The 21602-nt window shown below is 41.0% G+C and overlaps 8 protein-coding genes and 1 non-coding gene across 9 annotated transcripts; 4 read left to right on the top strand and 5 right to left on the bottom strand.

Moving 5' to 3' along the window:
• Window positions 1-163: 163 nt before the first annotated feature.
• On the top strand, window positions 164-2492 carry ATC70_011143 (uncharacterized protein; the record flags this gene model as incomplete). Its single annotated transcript, XM_064830340.1, has 9 exons — window positions 164-414; window positions 466-505; window positions 559-591; window positions 766-814; window positions 868-943; window positions 999-1005; window positions 1161-1179; window positions 1242-1424; window positions 1480-2492. The coding sequence occupies 9 exons, from the start codon at window positions 164-166 to the stop codon at window positions 2490-2492; spliced, it is 1671 nt and encodes a 556-aa protein (XP_064682842.1).
• A 639-nt stretch (window positions 2493-3131) lies between these two features.
• Window positions 3132-3604, bottom strand: ATC70_011142 (uncharacterized protein; the record flags this gene model as incomplete). Its single annotated transcript, XM_064830339.1, has 5 exons — window positions 3132-3212; window positions 3267-3287; window positions 3342-3384; window positions 3446-3503; window positions 3562-3604. 5 exons carry the CDS (start codon window positions 3602-3604, stop codon window positions 3132-3134), a joined length of 246 nt encoding a protein of 81 aa, XP_064682841.1.
• Window positions 3605-3888: 284 nt separating this feature from the next.
• On the bottom strand, window positions 3889-6159 carry GVP36_2 (BAR domain-containing protein; the record flags this gene model as incomplete). The annotated part of the gene is made up of 1 exon (XM_064830338.1): window positions 3889-6159. The coding sequence occupies one exon, from the start codon at window positions 6157-6159 to the stop codon at window positions 3889-3891; it is 2271 nt and encodes a 756-aa protein (XP_064682840.1).
• Window positions 6160-7313: 1154 nt separating this feature from the next.
• On the top strand, window positions 7314-7592 carry ATC70_011140 (uncharacterized protein; the record flags this gene model as incomplete). The annotated part of the gene is made up of 1 exon (XM_064830337.1): window positions 7314-7592. The coding sequence occupies one exon, from the start codon at window positions 7314-7316 to the stop codon at window positions 7590-7592; it is 279 nt and encodes a 92-aa protein (XP_064682839.1).
• A 644-nt stretch (window positions 7593-8236) lies between these two features.
• ATC70_011139 (uncharacterized protein) lies at window positions 8237-9274 on the top strand (the record flags this gene model as incomplete). Its single annotated transcript, XM_064830336.1, has 2 exons — window positions 8237-8323; window positions 8387-9274. The coding sequence occupies 2 exons, from the start codon at window positions 8237-8239 to the stop codon at window positions 9272-9274; spliced, it is 975 nt and encodes a 324-aa protein (XP_064682838.1).
• Window positions 9275-14124: 4850 nt separating this feature from the next.
• On the bottom strand, window positions 14125-17061 carry ATC70_011138 (uncharacterized protein; the record flags this gene model as incomplete). Its single annotated transcript, XM_064830335.1, has 1 exon — window positions 14125-17061. One exon carries the CDS (start codon window positions 17059-17061, stop codon window positions 14125-14127), a length of 2937 nt encoding a protein of 978 aa, XP_064682837.1.
• Window positions 17062-17486: 425 nt separating this feature from the next.
• ACT2_1 (Actin-2) lies at window positions 17487-18443 on the bottom strand (the record flags this gene model as incomplete). The annotated part of the gene is made up of 1 exon (XM_064830334.1): window positions 17487-18443. One exon carries the CDS (start codon window positions 18441-18443, stop codon window positions 17487-17489), a length of 957 nt encoding a protein of 318 aa, XP_064682836.1.
• A 795-nt stretch (window positions 18444-19238) lies between these two features.
• On the bottom strand, window positions 19239-20384 carry ATC70_011136 (uncharacterized protein; the record flags this gene model as incomplete). The annotated part of the gene is made up of 1 exon (XM_064830333.1): window positions 19239-20384. The coding sequence occupies one exon, from the start codon at window positions 20382-20384 to the stop codon at window positions 19239-19241; it is 1146 nt and encodes a 381-aa protein (XP_064682835.1).
• Window positions 20385-21064: 680 nt separating this feature from the next.
• Window positions 21065-21137, top strand: ATC70_011135. The gene has a single exon. It is a non-coding gene; the product is annotated as a tRNA-Thr (tRNA).
• Window positions 21138-21602: the final 465 nt, after the last annotated feature.

The following is a 21602-nucleotide window of genomic DNA, read 5'->3' as shown; positions in this document are numbered from 1 at the left end:
ATTCTCTTTGGATATCGGACTTGAGTTTCAGAGACGGGGAGAACCGAAAGATACTAGATCAATCGTCTTACCAGTGGAAAAGTTTTTTCTATTCCTGTTTGATGGTTGAACCATCTCTTTTTCTTTTTTTTTTCTGCTTTATTCATTTTCGTTAAGTTGAATTATGGAGAATAATAATCCTGACCACAAAATAATCCGTGCGGAGCAAGGGACATTGAGACCAACAATGGACAACAATTCCAATGATCCCATGAGAATCTTCGACAATGAGAAGGTCGAGGCCTATGATCAAACTGATCTCTCATTTGAGAGTATACCTGCCGAAAACTTTGAGCAAACCACTAAATTGAACCAACCTCATCGTGGCCTCAACGCTCGTCATATTCAGATGATCTCGCTTGGTGGTTGTATTGGGTAACTATGATAGCGTTGCTTACTTTGACATGTTGTTAATATCTGATATAGTACTGGCTTGTTCTTGAACTCTGGTCAAAATATTTCAGAGGTAGTCTAGAGTATTTTGTCACAAGGATTGTCGCTAATGTTTATTGTTTACAGGCTGGTCCTGCAGGTGCTTTGATCGCTTACTGTGTTAGTATGTTTAGTCAAACAATGTCTTTTTATATTATTTTCTCACAATTCTCTTTTTAAACTTCACTATTTTCCCTCGATAAGTTGGTTTGATGGTAATACACATGTCCAGATATGCACTCTAGATATCGTGAGAGAACAGAACACTCAAGAATTCATATCAATCATTTTTAGGTCTATTGTCTTATGACCTGTCTCGGTGAAATGGCTACTTACATGCCTGGTACAGTGTAATAGCATATGCACTAGTTCATCATCATACTCATGTCTTTGTAGTGTCCGGTTCCTTCAACCATTATGCTACTAGATTCGTTGACCCCGCATTTGGCTTCGCTCTCGGTTGGAATTATTGGTAAGTGCATTGCATGACTGATCCAGAGATCAAGTAAATTAATGCTCTGAATTAGGCTTTCTGTAAGAGAAAATAAGGATATTTAGATTTTATAATGTACTCACTTTTTCTTTTATATAATCTATCCATTTGGCTTATCCTGGCTTGATAGTGGGTAAGTTCATAGTATTCGCATCACTGATATTCTATCGTAATTGACACAATCTCTCATTTGTAGGCTGTAACAATTGCTGCTGGTAAACTCTACAGGACATGAAGTGGCTAATACAACATAAACTGACGTGATTTTTTATTGTAGAAATTTCTGCTGCTGCTACCATCATCAATTGGTGGAAGCCTGTCATGCCAGATCCTGCTTGGTCTACTATCTTCATCTTTCTTATTTTGTTTGTCAATTTAGTTGGTGTTAGACTCTACGGTGAACTTGAGTACTGGTTCGCTCTTCTTAAAATCTTGATTGTTCTTGTATTCATCATCATTGGTAAGATATGTGGAAGGACACCCTTGACGTTCTCTTACTGAAACTACATGCATAGCTTTGTGTGTTACTACTGGTGGTCTTGGTGCCGGTGTTATTGGCTTCAAGTACTGGAAGGATCCTGGAGCTTTCGCTGGTGGTGGTCTTGGTACACTTAATGTACTGCTCTCTGCAGGTTTCTCTTTCATGGGTACTGAAATTGTTGGTATCACTGCTGCTGAAGCCAAGAACCCTACCAAAACTGTTCCTCGTGCCATCAAGAACACCTTTTGGCGTATCATCTTTTTCTACATTGTCACCATCTTCCTGTTGGGCATGTGTCTCCCTTACAACAACCCTAATTTGGCCAATGCTGATGGCGATCCAGGAACCGCCTCTTTCACTCTTGTATTTGAGCTTGCTTATATTCAAGTTGGTGCTCATATTATCAACGCTGTCATCTTGATCAGTGTCTTATCCGCTGCCAATTCTTCTCTTTATACTTGTTCCCGTACCTTGCTGGGTCTTTCAAAGGATGGCAATGCTCCTCGTTGGATGGGCAAGTTGAATCGTTGGGGTGCTCCTTACTGGGCTGTCATTTGCTCATCTGTCATCGGTTTTGCCTGTGTATTTGCTTCCATCTACAGTGCTTCTGTCGCATTTGTTTGGTTCTTGAGTATCACTGCTGTCAGTGGTTTTATCAGTTGGTGGGGTATCGCTGTTGTTCACATCCGTTTTAGACGTGCATTCAAGGCTCAAGGCCGTAGCTTGGATGACTTGCCCTACAGGGCTTTTGCCTATCCTTATTCAGCTATTATTGCCATCATCTTGACTACATTTGTTATATTTGGCCAAGGCTATACTGCTTTCTACCCTGAATGGGATGGCATCAAGTTTGTTACCAACTACATTGGTCTTGTGCCCGTATTCGTATGGTACATTGGTTACAAGCTCATTAGAAAATCAAAGGTTGTACCTTTGATGGAAGTTGATTTTGAAACTGGTCGTGTCACGCATCTCGATATCGAGAAGGACGAGGAAGAAGACGAGATTTTACCTTGGTATCGCAAGGCACTCGCTTGGGTCGTGTAAGAGAAATCTCTCGTAGTTATATCTTGTTTCCATCACTTTTTGTATAATATTATTCTGTAACCACTCATAATTTATTAAGCCTTTTTTACATTGTTTCTTTTATCGCAGGTAGTTTTTCTCTTCATATTACACTGTATCATCGCTAAAATAAAGAACAAAGATGTTAGAAAGGTTGAATATACGTATTTAAATTACACTGGGAATTCAATTTTATAACAATCACTTACTATAAAGGACAAAATAGTTAGTATAAACTGTCAGAAATCGATTGTTTTTGTTTAGCTGTTACCTGAAAGGCCCAAGCTGTCTTTTTGGGCGACGCTGACGCACTTTTGATATATAGATCATTATCAGGTGGGAGCTCCTAATTGTTCATCAATACCCTTCCTGCGCTGATGTCCATGCCAACATACCTTCTTTGTACAACTTGAGATCATGGAAATAATGGACAAACATACATGAGCCACTGTTTGAACTGGAGACCAGTCCTTGTAGAGAATGTTGAGGCAAATATGACCATTGGAGTATATCTATTAAATACGCTTCAATCCAAGAGGTTACATATAATTATTTACTCTGTCCTTACACTAAAGTTAAAATAACGATGAATACGCAACGCTTCTTTCTCAATACGATAGCTTACTGTGGATGAACAGGCACAAATGGTCTCACAAAAACAACATCTGGTGCTTCTAACGGATACTGTGGAGTAAATCGAAACTGGGAAGCACATCATTACCAGCCCTTGATATCTCGGTATTCAATCTGATTTACCTCTAGTTTGAATTCTTCGCCCTAATCAACCAAGAATCAATCATCGTGTAGTAGAAGTCTATCCCCACAACTCACCTCATAAATGGTCCCTGCTGCTCCAATCAACTTGATTTTCCATCTATCAACAGCATGAAACTCATCAGTACGGTAGTCATTCTCCTCATCTTTTGTTGATTTACGATTTCAAGTTGTCTGCCTCTTCCACTACAACACCTTCAGGCGGATTCGTGTTGAGGTCTATCATGCGTTATATAATCGACATTTATCTCCAAGGCATTGTTTGGCATGCAATTACCTTTTAATTCCTTTGTCAGTCTTTTTGTGAATATGGAGGCCATGGTTGTATGAAATGTACTGTCGCGTTAGATGCAAAATAAGCCAATATGACAGGATATGATCAAAAGAGGAGCATACGATAACCAAGGCGCAATTTATATACAAGACACAAAGAAACTTGCTTTGCTCACAGTCACGGATATATTGCCTTCGAGACAGGTGTATGTACTTGCTTAAATGTCATGTTTATTAGAAGCTCAAAATGCTCCCAGATTTATTATGTATGTACAGTTTTGAAAAGGTTGGCTATGGTACTTTTTGTTGTCTTGATTCGTCTCGTCTTGTTTTACTTTGATTTTCTCCAAACAGTGTCGCATACTTGGATTACTTCCCACATTGGTCGGACATCATGCACTCTCATGATGTTGGCCCCGCCAGCAACGCAGGCAGCAACCGCTCCAGCCGTGCCAAATGTTCGCTTCTCAGCCTCATCTACGCCCGTTATGCTACCTATGAACTTTTTGCGACTAATGCCCACCAAAGAAGGAAGTCCTCGTAACAAAGAATCTTGGCCCTGAGACATGTCTTTCAAATGGCGCAAAAGCTCAAAGTCTTGGTCTGCAGTCTTGGCAAATCCCACACCAGGATCAACAATGATATTCCAACGATGAACACCAGCAGCAATAGCTCTCTGAACCAGCAAGTGCAATACATGGGAAACATCATCCACAACATCGTCGTTCTCGTATTTGGTGTTTTCTTTAGACATCATAGTTTGAGCATCACCACGCATATGCATCAAACAGACAGGCACGTTGCATTCTGCCATAGTTTTCAGCATTTTGGGATCTCGAGCACCACCGCTGATATCATTGATCAAGTTAGCACCAGCCTTGATAGCAGCCTCGGCAACAGAAGCTCGGAATGTATCGATAGAAATAGGCAAATCAAACCCTTCTTGCCTCAATTGAGTAATAACAGGAACCACCCGACGGATCTCTTCTTCTTCAGGGAAGCTATCGTCAGCACCTGGACGAGTAGACATACCGCCAATATCAATGATATCTGCTCCTTCCTCCTTCATGCGCCAAGCAGCAGCAACTGCGGCCTTGGCTTCGTTGTGCTTGCCGCCATCTGAAAAGCTATCAGGTGTTGTATTCAAGATGCCCATCACGTAAGTTTTATCGTTCCAACGCCAAAGCTTGCCCTTTTGAATAGGAGCCACCTTGTCAATCTTGAGAGGACCACCTTCACTTTCAGCAGTGACCTTCAGTAATTGCGACAAGAGTTGGCCATTGGTTTTGAACAAACGCGGATGCTCCATGTCTCTAGCGATATCACAAAGTGGCCATAGTACAAATTCGCGTTCCTGAATCAATTTGTGAGGGATAATCAACGTTTCGCCATCGTTGAGCACGAGATCGTTGTAAAACAAAATGTCCAGATCAATTGGGCGAGGACCATTTCGGAAACTAGGAAGGCGTCCTAATGTATTCTCGGTCTCTTTCAGCTTGGCCAGGAGTTCGTGAGGCTCCAAGCAAGTGGTAATCTTGCAGACACCATTCAGAAAAGCAGGCTGTTCTGTATAGTACATGGGAGGGGTTTCGTACAGGAAACTAGTGTCGAGCACAACGCTGGAGCATTCAGATTCGAGCAATGCAAGTGCTTGATTGATATTATCCACGCGATCACCAATATTGGATCCGAAAGCAATGTATGCTGTCTGGGTATAGTCTGCAGGGACCTCCTTGCTGAAGTTGAGCTTACCGGTATAGTGAATAAACTTCTCGCCTGCCTTTTCCTCGGCATCAATGACCTGCTTCAACCACACTCTATCACGGGTAACCTCGATACCAGAACAATCAGCAAATAGGATGGCGCTTGGTTTTTCTACACGGACAGAGATTTTGTTGACATGACATTTCTCCAATGCTAGACGAGCGACAGTGACGCCAAATGCTTCAATGGTCTTGTAACCGGATGCTTCGATATGGCGAGTCAAGGTACGTACGATAGTGCGCAAATTGTGAGACTTGTTTTGCTCTGAGTCAGCGAATTTTCCATAAGGCAAAAAAGATGGGTATACAACCAAATTGATTACAACAACTTGCTTCTCCTCTCTCTCCCAAGGGTTGACACCGACAATCGTGTGAAGACGTAAATCTCTCACAAAGATCTCATCAGCCACGCCTAATCCAGACACCTCACCTGTAGTTTCTACCACATCCTTCTCGCAATTTTGGTAGTCTTCAATCCCTCTAGTCAACCTTACACCAGAGGCAGCAGCATGCAATAGAGCTTTGGGTTGTTCCACGGTGACCTTTGTTTTGGCAGCACCAAATTGGACGCAACAGAGTTTGACAACAGCATGAGCTAAACCTTCAAGAGACCTGAATGTGCAAGTTTCGCCCAGTTTTGTGATAGCCTTGGTAACATGGCCATAGTGAATTGTGTTGGTGACATGATCAGTATTACCAGCTGCAGTAATGTCGGTGTAGATCTCAACAGAAATAACGACAGGTTGTGATTTGAGTCTTTGCCATGCTTCCACACCAGCCACATTTTTTAGAGCCAGGTTCTTCACAAGAATTTTATCGTATTGCTTTTCTGCTTCCATATTGCGGTGAAATAATGAGAAAAGAAGATACAGATGGGAAAATTTACAGAGATGTTGACTCTTTTGCTTTGTGTGTGTCAATCACTTCTTTGATGTGTCTACTTGCCCGCTTGTGACTATAGATCTAATCCAATTAGATCATACACTGTCAAGCTTTGCACAATTTGAAATCTTGAAAAATGTCATTGGCTACAATGCGAATCACCTTTTCTCACTTGCCATGTTCTTAAAATTGACTTTTTAAAGTAAACTCTGTGTTCTTTTTGCTAAGGTTACATATATACACCTTGTACAGAGAGTTTGACACCCTATTCTAATGTATGCTTGAGCAAAGACATCAAAATCCTAGATCTTGATGAATAGGAGATGAGATTGACAAGTGCAACCTTGATCTTTGTAAAGCTTATTAGCAGCGGACTGTCACTCCAAGCTGGAGATCTGAAAGTGAGATACATGTGTTACATTGGCCTAATCATGAGCACATCTTGCTGCAGAAACAGAAAGTATTCAAGCATTTGAGGTCGATATGTTTCGTCCTATACGAAGCCCTTGACATAATTTATAGCCTGATACACTTTTCTTCTATAAATCAGTACCTTCTCATGTCAAGCAGGTTTATACAATCACAGACATTTCGATCAGTCTCTCAGAGTAGCAAAAGTCTGCCGTTAAACTTAACTTCATGCCAACAGTGATCTGAATGCCTCTCAGGTAGCAACATGGATAATCCTAGATTGGCTCAGGGATTTGGAGCGATTGCAGCTTATAATTTTCAAGTAACTCGGATACTTCTATCGAGAATATTTCCGCGTAGTAGAATTGCTGTCTTTAACAAGCAAGCAAAGCCTTTTGAGTAATTCCCAAGTATTTGTTTAGTAATTCTCCAAATTACCTCTTAGTGGAGATTCTACATTTTGGATGGCTTGATCCTATAGCAAGAGATTTTCAATCTAATTGGATGATTGCCCTAACAAGATGAATAGGTAAGATGCAACCGAAGTTGGTTGACCGTACGCAGAAACAGTGAATTTCTTGGGATTGGCGTAGCAGTAAGCAGGAGGAAAAGAGGTTATTACACAAATAAATAAAATTATCCTTTCTTTCTTTTTTTCTTTCTCGTATCTTTTTTTCTCTAGTCTATACATATATTTATTATGGCTGCTTACACTGGTAGAGACATTGCCTTGTTCATTATTGCCTTCTTCTTTCCTCCTGCTGCAGTAGGAATCAAAACTGGATGTAGCGTTGATTTGTTGATCAATATCTGTCTTTGTGCTCTTGGCGCTATTCCTGGTATCATCCACGGCTTTTACATTGTACATAAGTACAACGAACGTATTGAAGACATTGAATCAGGAGGCCTTCGTTATGAAAGAGTCGCTGTTGATGAACCTCAAAGAGTTGCATATGGCGCTACTGCGCCTACTAATTAATTAAACCATGCCAAAATTACTTGTGCAGGCAAGCCCGTGGTAGTAGTATTTTCTTGGTTTTTTTTTTTTTTTTTTTTTTTTTTTTTTTTTCTCTTGGCTGATAACTAAATTACGTAATATTGTATACCTGCTATCTCCAACATTGACAAATTCTTTCTTCAATTCACTTAAATCCTTCATTTATATAAAGTAAAATCAACTCTCGGTTCAACATTCTCGTTTGTCAAATGTCTGGAAAACAACATTGTGGTAATACATGTCTCTTTGCGTAGGATCCTATTCTTGTTTTTTTTTTTTTTTTTTTATAAAAAAAAAAAAAAAAAAAAAAGTATACATGTTGTCAGAAGCATTTGAATGTCGATTATCGAAGAACTTGAGACCGCGATGATTTTTTGGTTTTTTTTGGTCGAGAAATGTATCCTTTTGAGAAAAAAAAATAATTGAAAAGCGCGATGCTCAGATGCTCCGCAACGCGGGCCAAACGCGGTTTACCAGAACAAACTTGATTCATTTATGGTACAAAAAATCAGAGAAAAAAAGGGGAGCAAACCCTATTCATCATGCCATGTACAAACGACTTTTTCTTTAGTTAGCTTTCTCTTTTTCGATTAGTCATTTGATCTCCTTAACTTTCGTTTTAAATCATGCATAGCAACAATAGCAGCAATCATAACTACCTATCAGAACATTTGCCTGTGCTTGTCAATGGCAACAATAAAGACATACTCAAGGTTAGCATTCACTATATCAAATAAAAGGAACAGAACTAATCATATTACTTGTTTTTACTACAGCATTTGGAATCTTTGAGGACTCGCTTAGGTTTTGCTCGATTCAAGCTTCGAAATGGCTGGGAGAAAAACTCACTGGGAGATGTTGAATGCTTTTGGAAACAAAGACAACGTCAATTAATTAAAGAAATTCCTATACCTCGGTTCACTCAGCAAGATATCATTGATAAACGCTCATATATACCCGCTTCAGGTGCAAGATATACCAAATCTAAAAAACTAAAGTACGAGTCTCGAGCACAATCTCAACAAAAAAAACATCAAGATCAACATGCAACAGCCAGAAGCAGCTGCCAAGACACTATATTCTTCGCTTCACAGCAACAGCAACTTAAAGAACAACAACAACAAACATATTTTTTTCATCACTATGACAAAGATGCATGGAATGATAAGAAATCAATTCCCTATCCCCCAGAGCCAGCTTCACTACCAACAACCAATATCCGAAATCACTCCATTTCCTCTTTTGATGCTTCGTTTGTGCCAGATAACTTAAATGGCGAACCTTCCAATGTCAAAAACTCACTAGATTATTTATCATATGCTATTGCTATGACAGAAGGAGGGCATTCGCCTACCGCTTCACATAGACAAGATAGTGATTTAATGCCAAAAGAGCCAACATTACTGGAAGATGATGGAGAAGAGGATGAGGACACCGATATTAATCTAAGAGATGATGTGAGCCCTGACTGGACAAGGACAAGCCAACTACGATTGTCACTTTCAATTCCAAATCAAATGATAATGGAGGAAAACGACAAAAGAACACCAAGGACTCCTGTATCGGCAACAAATGCAGCCGCTCAAGCCATGCTGATGTTTGTGAAAAGGGAACAAAATCAACAGGACCAATCTTCAAACATTCGCACTGTATCTTCCAACTAAATCCCATTTATTGCTATATAACTCACTCTACGTATCATAAATAAATCATATGCACATTCCTTTGCTTAATTAATCACAATCGATTGTGCACGTCCCTTTTTGATGCACTGCTTGTATTACAAAATAGGTAGTTTTTAGCCCCTTCATGTTGTGTTGCAGCAACAAGCCTTGGCAATTTATCATCAATGTTCTAAAGAGTGGTACAAAAAAGTGTTGTATTATTTTGACGACAAGCGCGCTTTCCTATGCCGTAATCAACTGGTATTAAGCTCTATACAGCTAAATAGAGAATGCTTTTTAAATGCGTGGTACTAGTAGACGCCTATGTTGTGCCTGATCTTTTTTTTTTTTTTTTTTTTTTTTTTATGGATGAAAGATTTTATTTATTCGGAACAAATAAAACTCATCAAATTGGGTGGATTGAGGTGTGTGCAGGGCAGGGACAACTCAAAATAATAACGAATAAAAGATTAATGTTGATGTTGTTTGGTTAGTATGATTAACTCCTTGTAGATGCTTGGAAACACATGCTGGGGGATGAGGGGAACCCCATCGAAGTGGTGGCGCCAGTGGGTTCTCCATACCTGATAGAGCACGACGGAAAAGAAGTCAAGGATGGAGATGGTGTTTATGGACGGCCGGAAAAGGTAGGAAGAGAGGGTGAGGTGACAGAGATCGGTGTAGACGCGATGCAAGGAGAAACAATCCGAGTTGCGAAGGTATAAGTGAAGCATGGGGCGCCAAATGTCCTGTTTGTGGGGACATGAAATGAGCAGATGCTCGGCGGTTTCAACTTGATTACAGAAGACGCAGCGATCAGAGTCAACGATCCCGGGGATCATCGCTAAGGAAGATTTGTTGGATAGTTTCTGTTGTAATAGGCGGTACCAGAGTGTACGAGCAGGAGGAGCCATTGGCGTGCGCAAGAAGGTCTTCCAGTTAGCTATGCTAATGCGAGGATTATAGAAGCGACCATGGTCGATAGGAGGTTGGGAGCGAAGGATATGTTGTGTGCCTGATCTTCGTTCAACAAATTGGCCACTCCTCGCGGCGGAAAATGGTTGTTGTGATTCATTCAAAGGTATGCTGTAAACTAGCCAATCTATCTCGCTACGCTCGATGTTGGCGTCGCCCTGCAGGCTCTCACCAAAAACATTTTAAATCAGATATTATAACATTTTGGTATATCAAGTAGATAGATTTTAAACAACCAATTATTATTTAGTAAAAGAAAGGTTATATCAGAACCAGAAGGAGGAGGAGAGGAGGTATCTTCCTCAGCACCCTTTTTGCTTACACTGATATAAAACGAAGCCTATTATTGAGACAAAATGAAAGAAAATTTAAATTTTATGCAGCATCTGCACATCACAATCGCCATTTTCTGATAATAGAATTACCATATCATTCACTGTTGCTGATGCTCTTAATAAGATGGCGACATAAAGCTGATCATGCGCAAATACAAGACTTGTGTAAAATCTACAGCGACTTTTTTGAGATATTGTCATTGCAAAAGACACCTTCATGAGGCAAAGCTTCCCAAAAAAGGTATTTGCGCTAAGCAATTGTCCCTTTCATGATCCCCATTTAATCAGCATCGCAATCATCATTGTCATCCATAGAAAGAAGGCATTTAGGTCAGCCTGCAGCAATACCGTCGCCAAAATTTATTCAAACTCAGTTTACTTTTTCTGCTCAAGATTGGACAGATTTTGTCTTTTTTCGACTTCTTTAATCTATTCTGTGAGATTCGACTATATAAGCTGTAATGATCACCCTACGCTTCCTAATACATTCTTGTAGTACTTTTCAAGGCGCTTCCAATGGTGCTAATTGTAATAGATATTTTGAATGAAGTTACTGAGCAATTTGGTAAAATATGAAATGAGATTTTTAGCGAAAATAGCCATATTTTGCATATGAAAACCTCATAAAAGTGGTTTCAGAGGTTGCTTTGGATCGAGAGAGGCATTTTGATTTGATATATACCATAGTAAAAGTCTTCATTTTCAAGGTGAAAAATGCGATCGTTTGATTTTCGAAGAAAACCATGAGGTACCCCTCATGCTTTTTGGTCGATTTTTGACCATGTTTTTTTTTGGCCCAAAAAGTTGAGCAAAGGTGTCAAAATGTTCCTACTACTCAAGTACAATTGTTTGGCGTTATTCCGGTGGCTCAGAAAAGTCTACATGTCAAGATATGAAGGCTTGAAAATTGCCCATTTTGGTTAGGTATTGCTTTATAGAGTTTCTTGAGACGCCATAAATCACATCTTTGGTAGCTGCAACTTACTGGAAAGGCAGTTCTGTAGCTTGAGCAATTCTTAATTTGAATAGGAGATATATTGATTTTGGTGGTAAAGCTAATTCATGCAAATTTTGATGCGCTATGTTGCTGGTAAGCTTATTAATAACAATGGAAATGAAAACCCAAATTTGCTGCTTAGATACTATGGCTTTGCATATTCGCTTCGCTACAATCAAACCCTCGTATAAATCAATGCTATCAAATGCTGTGTTGGATGTTTAGTTGTCATGGCTTTGCACCTTTAATTTGCTACGGTAAAACTACCCTATAAACCAATGCTATCAAGTGTTAAATTAGACGCGCTATGTTCTTCCCCCAAACCCTCTCTCCATTACTGGCTTTGCTGGTGGTTTTATTCACCTTTTATGGCGCACAATTCTTTAAAATTTTGATTGGCTAGTCTACTTTTTTTTGAATGTTTTACAGCAGCATATATAGTGAAGATTCCGCTCTCTCTATGGATGTCAACTTCGGCAACTTAGTTAACAACAGAAGAACCTTAAACATTCTAAGTCTTCTCGTCTTATGAAAGTAGAGCTACTACAAATAATTTCCATTTATTAATTATTAATTACAACAAAAAAAGAAACCTCTTTCAAATTAACAGTGGTCACGTGATATTCAAACTTTCTTAATATGTATCGTAATATACGTTTGCTTGACACAATATTCTTCTGATACTCTGCGGTGCTAGTTTTGTGAAATGTGTAACGAAATGGGTGGAAGATCTTGCAGTAATAGTTGATCCCGAGACAAAATCAAGTAATTAAAGCTGTTCAAGTTGCTGATGTGTTGCAATAAGCTTGATGTAGACAGTATCTCAGCGATGAAATGTATATATACAGTTATGTACCCATAAGATTTAAACGTAAGAAAGTTCACTTTATTTCAAATGTGTTGTATCGATCAAAATATATAAGCCAAATAAAAAATGTAGAGAGTAACCTATTTGAACGTCGGTTCAGGAACAGGATTCTGATAGGCTCTAATTTCAATTGCCGCTTTTTGAAATCAGTACCACGAAATTTTTTTTATCATCGTAACAAGATGTCATAACCGTTATGTACCTATTATAACACAGCTTAAGGCTTATAGGTGGTAGTATAGTTAGTACTGCAGATGGAAGGATGTCTATATGGAACAGCAATATAAATATAGTAGTAATAGATTTATAACAGAAGGAAGGTAAGTTTATTGAAGAGTGTTTATGTCAGCCTTTTACACTTACAACTGATATTACACTGCACCGGATCGTACCTGAGCAAACGCACAGACAGATAAAAGAACATAATCAGACACCCACGTGACCTGAAAAATAGGTTGTTACTACTTGAAAAATAAACAATATGAAATATTCATCAAAATGCCTTCTTGGCTCAGTTTAAGATTGATTTTTATTTATATGAAATTTAGTAGGCACTCGATGGGAGCATAGCCTAATTTCAAGAACAAATATAGAACAAGTAACTAAAAAAATCCTCCAGAGCACTTTCAAAAGGACAAAAAATGCAGTGACAAGAGTGCAGGACATGGAGACTAGTGGTGCTTGTGGAATACATCCACTATGATCTGCATTCCGACAGTTCATCCAGTTACCAGATTTAGATATAAACTGTATGTACGCTGGATTAGATGTACGATATCGATTTATACTATGAGAAGATATGGACTTCAGATACGCTAGTACTATAAGATTCATACTATATAAGATATAGGCTATAGATGGCACCACGGACATGGATGGCACTATAGACTTATACTTGTATTCCGACATTGACTACGGATGTTTACCATATCTGGATAGGCACCAAGATTGATGCAATATGAGCTTGTTGCTTCAGATGTGCACTTCATGATCCACGCTATAAGACACATGCTTATATCCGTGATACTAGCTACAGATACTTTATGTACTACAGACTTGTACTATATATGAGACATGCTATAGACATGCATACGATATGCTATAGACATGCCATATATCCAGATACATGCTAAAGATGTATGCTTAGCGATATACACTCAGATATGTACTATTAATATAGACTAAGAAGACTGTACCTATCGGATACATGCTACTAGATCGATATTAATTATCCTTATGGAAAGGATAGATCAGGGTACTTAGGATGAGAGTCTAATTATTCATCCAGATAGAGCTAAATCATGATTAGCTTGCTGGAGTTGTCTTTTAGCATGATTAGACATTAGTTGATCTGAGTTGACTTACTTGTCAATCTAATTAACAGAACTTTTATCCATTGTTATAGTATATAAGAAGGATGATCTACCTGGCCAGTAGAGAGACTTCAGTTTACTTTACACCTGTCAGTTTGATAATAAAATATACCTTTATCAAGTTGACATTACTGTTTTTTTATTCTTTTTTTCCGTGAATTTTAGTCTGTAAAGCCTCAAATTCCATAGTGCTCACATTGAAGATCTCGAGGGACAACCAACGGATGGGAACTTTGATAATGACTTACCACCGAGGAGCCGCACGTAGAAAACAACAATGGAACATGTTCATCCCTGTCAGATCAACCAGTACGAGAGTACCAAAGAGACGCTGGATCTGGATCCGGAGCAATGACAGCCAGAGGATGCACAAGGCAATCGATAGCATACAGGAGGTTCAGTAGAGCAGGCCAGAAATCAGGAGGACCGGCAGAGGCATTAGTGGGCAAGCAATTAAGAGCATGGTCAATACGGTGCACACCAGGTGGAGCAGGCGGCAAGGCATCGATCAAGGCAGGATCAAGAGCACGACAGTACATAAAGTGATCACGAGAGATGTAGACACCTGCAGGTGACATACAGGGACACTCCTCACGCATGTTAGTAAAGCGGCCAAGACGCCAGCGGACCAAACGACTACGGGCAATACGACCAAGAGGCAGATAGAGTATGGGATCAGGCCTTGTGGTATCAGGACGACAAGCACGAAGCAAAGTATGACGACCAGTGACAGTAGCAGCAGAGAGTTGGAGATCAACCTGATCTTGCCAATAAGCAGCAAAGGTAGTACGCAAGCCAGCAGAAGAAGGAACAGGGTCAGGCAGCGACTGATACAGAGGGTTTTCACATATAAAACGATCCAACCTTGTATAGTGCAAATGGGCACGAAGCAGAACCAGCAGACAATCGTCAGGCAGAGTATCAGCACGCAGAGCAAAACGGGTAGCCAGGACATTGTAGCGATGTTTGATACTGGGAAGACAGGTAATGTGCTTGGCGACATTGACCCAAGTACTACCCACAAACATGCCAACAAGTCGGTTTTGCAGAGTATCCAGAGCAGTAAAATCACGAGCAGAGAGATGCGAGATGGCCAGACCGTATTCAAGCTTAGGACGAATAAATGTCCTGTACAAGCGAGAGGAGAGCAGCAAAGAGAAACCATTGCGGTTGACACCAACAGAGTTTAACAGAGCCATGGTCTTGACAGCACCAGCAGAACGCAGAGACAGAATACCAGGAGCATGCAGGCCTTTGTATCGGAATGGCATACCAAGGTATGTAAATTCGTCAACGACAGGCAGGGCTTCATTGTATAGTACAAGAGGAGAACCAGCAAGAGCAGCAGCAGTACCAAGCACAGCGCATTTGGAAGGCTTCCACCTATATCCAAGAGAGACAGAATGACCAGCAGCAAGATCCAACATACGCTGAACCTCAGACTTTGAACCAAAGACAGCCACATCATCAGCGAACAGGAGACTATTGATAGCAATAGGAGCATCAGCACCAGGCACAGGCAGCATAGTAGCACCAGTAGCACCAGAACGCAAAAGACTTGGTAAAGAGTTGATATACAACGAGTACAAGTGAGGACTGAGCACTGAGCCTTGCAGAACACCAGTGACAGGAGAGAAAGTAGTCGAGTTGTGATTAGCTATCAAGACAGAGACAGACACATAATCAAACATGTTGATCAACAGACCCAGAACAGCACGAGGAAGACTAGAACCAGCCAAAGCAGACCAGATAACACGACGATCGACTGTGTCATATGCTGACTTGATATCCAAGAAAGCGACAACAGGACGACGACGGTGCGCAACAAAGTAATCATGCATCAAGTCATGCAAGCAGAGGGCTTGATCCAGAGGACTACGTTGAGGGCGGAAACCACCTTGGGCAATGTCAAGGGCAGGAGAATGGGCATCCAGCTCAGGCATGAGAGAGAACTCAAACAGTTTGCGCACAACAGAAGTCAGAGAAATAGGCCTATAGTTGGCGGGATCAGAAGCATCACCTTTCTTGAAGATGGGGAAGACTTGGGCATGACGCCAGAGAGCAGGAGTATACGACCATTGGTAACACAGAGTGAACAACAGAGACAACACCGGAGCAATCTCAGAGACCAAGGACTTGAGCATCTCAGCTTTAATATGATCTGGACCAGGAGCTTTATGTGTTGGGAGCCGCTGAATGTGAGATACAAGAGTATCAACATCGAACAGTGACAAATCCACAGGCACACAAAAAGGCAGAACAGAGTCAAAAGTGGGGGGAGCAGCAGGACGAGTAGCAGTGGCAAGCAGAGAGCCATCATACACCGAAGCGAGATGAGAACCCATAGCAGTGACAGAAGCAGCAGGACCGTCGGGATGACTGTAGGTAGAAGAAGACTCTTTATTACGCTTGATGCGCTTAATAGCAGCAGTGGCTTTTGAGAAATCCTTTTCTAGAATACCACAGAACTGTTTCCAGGACCTTCGCTTTGCAGCTTGCACCAGGGAGCGAAACTTGCGATGCGCAATTTTGTATAAGGACCATTTTTCAACTTTGACAATACCAAAGGCATGCCTCCATTGACGATAAGAGTGATCACGTGCAGTAGCAGCATCCTGAATTTCTTGCGTCCAGTACTTCTTCCAATGGCCAGGACGACCAGATTTCACACCAATAGAACTATCCAGAGATTCATACAAACATTGATTCAGAGAATCGTTGAGTGCATCAATATCTGGACGAACACCAGGAGGAGCAGACACCAAACCAGAAAGAGTACCAACCAGAGGAGCAACAGAAGATCGAAAGGATTCACGGAGTAAGCCCAAAGGCTTCTCTTTCGTCAATTTCGAGAGCTTCCATTGACGCCGAGGAGCCAGAACAGAATCACCAGGAGCCACAGTGTCATCGAGAGGTGGCACATACCCGAAAGTAAGTGACATCAATCGATGGTCAGAACCAAGAGACAGATCAGACTCAACCACCAGTTGAGGATTCACCAAAGCAACATCACCAATATTTGTCAAAAACAAATCAATGATACTACTCAATTCTTGCTGCTGCCGAAAAGAAGAGTACGTCGTAACACCAAAAGCCAAAGACGCATTGAGCACAGACAAGCAACGTTCATCAAACCAAGGTTTGAGAGCATCATTACCACGAGCATTAGAGATAGCATCACCAGTGAGAGAACCCAACCGAGCATTGAAATCGCCACATAGAATAGTATCCCTAGTCATAGGTAATGAACTAAGGGCCGAGAGCACCTTATCAGATGATAAGGGTGGAGGTAAGTATACACAATGGACCGTAAGGGAGCCAACCTTAAGGGACAAAGTATGCGGATTATAGGATGGGAGTTGATAGACAGAGTAAGGACAGGAAGGAGAGACAAAAGCAGTAATACCACCAGAACCACGGTTGAAGGCACCAGGTACTTTCGAACCGTAAAGATGGTATTGGGACCAATCTGTAGGAAAAGAGCCAGAAGTTAGCCAGGTTTCAGTAACCAGCAAGACATGAGTATCCAGGACATGAGAGAGAACATCGTGAATCACTGATTGACGAAGACCATTGGCATTCCAAAGAGAGAGAGAGACAAATAAGGAGTGGACAGGGTTATCATTTTGGGTATACAGTATCGAGGACTCAGTGGTGGAACACATTATTGTTCCATAGCAGAATCTTCATTGGCAGAGTCAGCATTAATCTTGCGACGGAACAAGAAGTTAGCCCTCTTGGGTTCCTTCTTTGCAAAGCGTTGAATGGCATCACCAACAGAAACAGAAAGGTCTTCGTCACAAATCCAGCCTTGCTCAACAAAGTACTTACCAACACCACTGACATTCAGAGGACGTAGGAAAGCTAAGGTTTGCAGACACCGAGCAGCAGTAAATTCCATGATCAAAGCAGTACGTTGATCCAGAGTCAAAGAGTCATACTTAGGATCAGCTATGTTAGCAGGGTCCAAAGGGTCAAAGTCGAAGAAGAATTCAGCCTCACAAGCCTCCAAAAGTGCAGTAAAATCCTGAACATATTGCACATGCACCAGGATGCCAATAACATCGGATGCTGGGAAACAGATGTCAAGCACACGACCCAAATCAACGCCGGCTTTGCGCAAGAGAGAGCGAACTTCAGAGCGTGCAATCTTCTTAGATCTACCAATATAAACATATTGGTAACCTTGAGGACCTTTACGAGCAGCAGTTGTAAAGGCGCGACCAATAGCAAGACGCTTCTTAGCTTGCTTAGCTTCAGTAGCAGGATCAGGAAGAGTAGCAGCAGCCTTTGCGACATTTGCATAGCTAGGTGATTTAGTAGCCTTAGTATTCATAGAGCCAGTAGTAGTTTTGAGGGTTGACCCCTCTACCGCCGTGGGCCGACTCGAACCAGAGGGGACCACGTGACCGGAGACTGCACCCTGCAATTTTTGAATTGCAAGGTCCTTGTCCTGTAAAAGTTTTTTCAACTCTGAATTCTCTTTTTCCAGAGTATCTAAACGAGCAAGAAGACCATCATGTTCGTTGACGCGAGCAGTAACCGAGGTAAGTTGTTCTTGGAGCTGATTAAGAATCATTTGAAGCTGATTCATATCCATACCCTGTAGATTGGTGGCCATGACGGAGAATATTTTTTTATAAATTTGAAAATTTTTAAAAAAATATCAAGGAGGTGTTCGACAAATTTGAAACTATAACACAATAAACTGTTACCAAAGGCAAGCAAAGTTGTGTAATTTCGAGTTGTTGGAGTTGGTAGTTATCGAGGAAATACGTTTTTTCTAGTCTGGAACAACTTTTTTCCGAAAATGGTGGCAAAAAGTGTTGAAAAACGGAAAGAGATGCCTTCTTGGCTCAGGCGAAAATTTATGGTTGTTTATTGATTACAATGAATTAGCAATGTAAAAAATATAGACTTATATGCATGCGATCTTTGGATCATTAGTTGCAAGTCCTGAGAAGCGACGTACAGCAAAAAAGCTTAAATTGATAGTTTGATCTCCATGCAGGAACAACATGCAAGTGTCCAGAAAAGGGAAAAAAGGTCCTAAACTAAAAACTAAACTGGTAAAAAAAGAAGTACAGGCAGGAAAAAGGAGTAAAACAAGTGAGATAAAAGGGTAGAGAATAAGAAGCTATGGTGTATGAGACATGCAATTGAGGATACCTCGATGTTCAGACAGCAGCACAGACAAAATAAACCCACAGACCTCAGTGGCACAAAAAAAGCAAGAAAAAAAAGGAGAAAACGAGGCATTTGCATATAGCAAAATGAGTAGAGAGACAAAGACCAAACGAGAAAGAAGCAGAGAAGGAGGACAAAGTGAATACAGACACTACCACAAAGGCAGCAGAAACAGAAACAATGAGAGTGGGGATGAGAGAGCAAAACGATTTTAACAGCAAGGTGTCAATCAGTTATCAGAAGGCTCTGACATTTCAAGATCCTTGGTAGCAGAGAGAGTTGGGGAGACAGCATAAGCCAAGAGAGAGGCAGTTTCAGCATCATGATGCAAGAGGTAGCCAAGATAACTCAAACGTTGTTTCTTGGCTAAACGCTCTTGATCAGAGGATCGGGATGGTGGTTTAGCAGCAGCAGAGGAGGAGGAACGAGCAAGCATTTCTTCTTTCAAAATGGCATCAAATTGGGCTTGGTTGATGCGATCATACAAAAGAAAAGAACGAGCAACAGAAACACGGACAGAGCGACGGACAAAAGACAGCGAACGAAGGCAGCGAAGGTTTTCGACCTCAATGGCCTTTTGGACACGCAGATCACGAGAGAGAGAAGCAAATTTGGGATCTTTGAGATTGACTGGATCACATGGATCAAAGTCAATCAACGGAGAAGAGCCACGACCATGGAGATGCATGGCTTTGGTGAGAGTGAGAACATAGTCATTATGAACAAGGAAAGAAATCACATTCTGTACAGGATATTGAATATCCAGCACACGAGAGTTATTCAATCCTACGCCTTGAACAAGGCGACGCAGCTCAGAAAGACGACGGCGGACAGGAGTAGCATAGTACACAAATTGATAACCAGATGGTATATCACTTTGAGGAGCAAAAAGACGAGCAAGAGTAGCGGATGCCTTGGTGGCAGATGGAGGAGGAGGACGAGCAGCAGGCTTCTTCTTACGCTTTGCACCTGTATTAGATGCAACGACGGCAGCAAAAGATGGTTGCGCTGTAACTTGAGATTGGGAGTAGCTGGGGGTAGACTTGGAGGCAGATGTTGTTGATGGTGGTGTTGGAGTGTTCGACGATACAACGTCTATGGTGGTGGATTGAGCGTTGATAGCTGCCAATTGAGCCGCAAGGGCGTCTCTAGCAGCCTCTGATTCAGCCAGGGCTGTTTTCAACTGCGCAATTTCAGCATGGGCAGATTCTAATCTGCTCAAACGATGTCTGACCTCAACCATAAAGGTCGACAACGCAGTTTGATCAGTGGGCGAAGCAGGTGGGAGGGAAGTGAGACCAAAGTCAATCGAGTTGGGGTCAACATCGATCGAGGATGTGAAATGAGATGCTTTGGAGAGGTCTTGAGGTTGCATTTTCTTTGCTTTTAAATGTTGAGAGATATCAGCAGCAAAGAAAGGTGGAGAGAGGGTTGAAATTGGCCTTTTTTGACCGGACGAAAGGGTGTCAGCAGGTGTAATCTTGTTAAAAGTGTTTTGCTCGGTTATGGTATTGATATAGCAAGTACTTGATGAGAGATGATGGGTTATAGGAATCTTCGATATAATTCGGGCTATGAAAGTATATAAAAAATTCTTTAGCGGAAAGAAAGGTGCCTTCTTGGCTCAGTTTAAGATTGGTTTTTATTTATATGAAATTTAGTGGGCACTCGATGGGAGCATAGCCTAATTTCAAGAACAAATATATAACAAGTAACTAAAAAAATCCTCCAGAGCACTTTCAAAAGGACAAAAAATGCAGTGACAAGAGTGCAGGACATGGAGACTAGTGGTGCTCACATTGAGGATCTCGAGGGACAACCAACGGATGGGAACTTTGATAATGACTTACCACCGAGGAGCCGCACGTAGAAAACAACAATGGAACATGTTCATCCCTGTCAGATCAACCAGTACGAGAGTACCAAAGAGACGCTGGATCTGGATCCGGAGCAATGACAGCCAGAGGATGCACAAGGCAATCGATAGCATACAGTAGGTTCAGTAGAGCAGACCAGTAAGCAGGAGGACCAGCAGAGGCAGTGGTTGGCAGGCAAGCCTTCTTGGCTCAGTTGGCAGAGCGTCTGCCTAGTAAGCAGAAGGTCAACAGTTCGATTCTGTTAGCAGGCAATTTTTTTGGAAATTTTTTTATAGCCGTGGGACGTTTATATTGTTTCTGTCGTGTGTATAGATGCAGTTTAAAGTAAACTTTGATAAATGTATATAAATGAGATAAAAGATGATCTTTAATGTTTTGCAAACTGATTTAATATTTATACTAAAGTAAAAGGTTACAAACAAAGTCTGTAAGTACCTGACACTACCTTCCTCCCAAAAGAAAGTACGGTGTTGTGCCAAAAGGGTTACAAGTAGTATCTACAAAGATTAAGGTACTCTAGATGGGTAGATAATATGTATGTGTTGTGCAACAACATGGACAAGCTATGATAATTGAAGTGCATCTCAGCTATTTAAATGCTGAGGTTCACCAGATATGATAAGCGTTGTACAAGATAAATTGCTACTTTGGCATTCAGAACTTAGTATAAATAGGATAACTCTTGTCTTCATCAATAAATCTTTAGTTTTTGTGTC

The sequence above is a fragment of the Mucor velutinosus genome, assembly GCF_035048745.1.
Source record: "Mucor velutinosus strain NIH1002 chromosome Unknown tig00001564, whole genome shotgun sequence".
Classification (NCBI taxonomy): Eukaryota; Fungi; Mucoromycota; class Mucoromycetes; order Mucorales; family Mucoraceae; genus Mucor; species Mucor velutinosus.
Note: the sequence above shows the minus strand (reverse complement) of the source record. Positions and strands in the feature narration are given on the sequence as shown.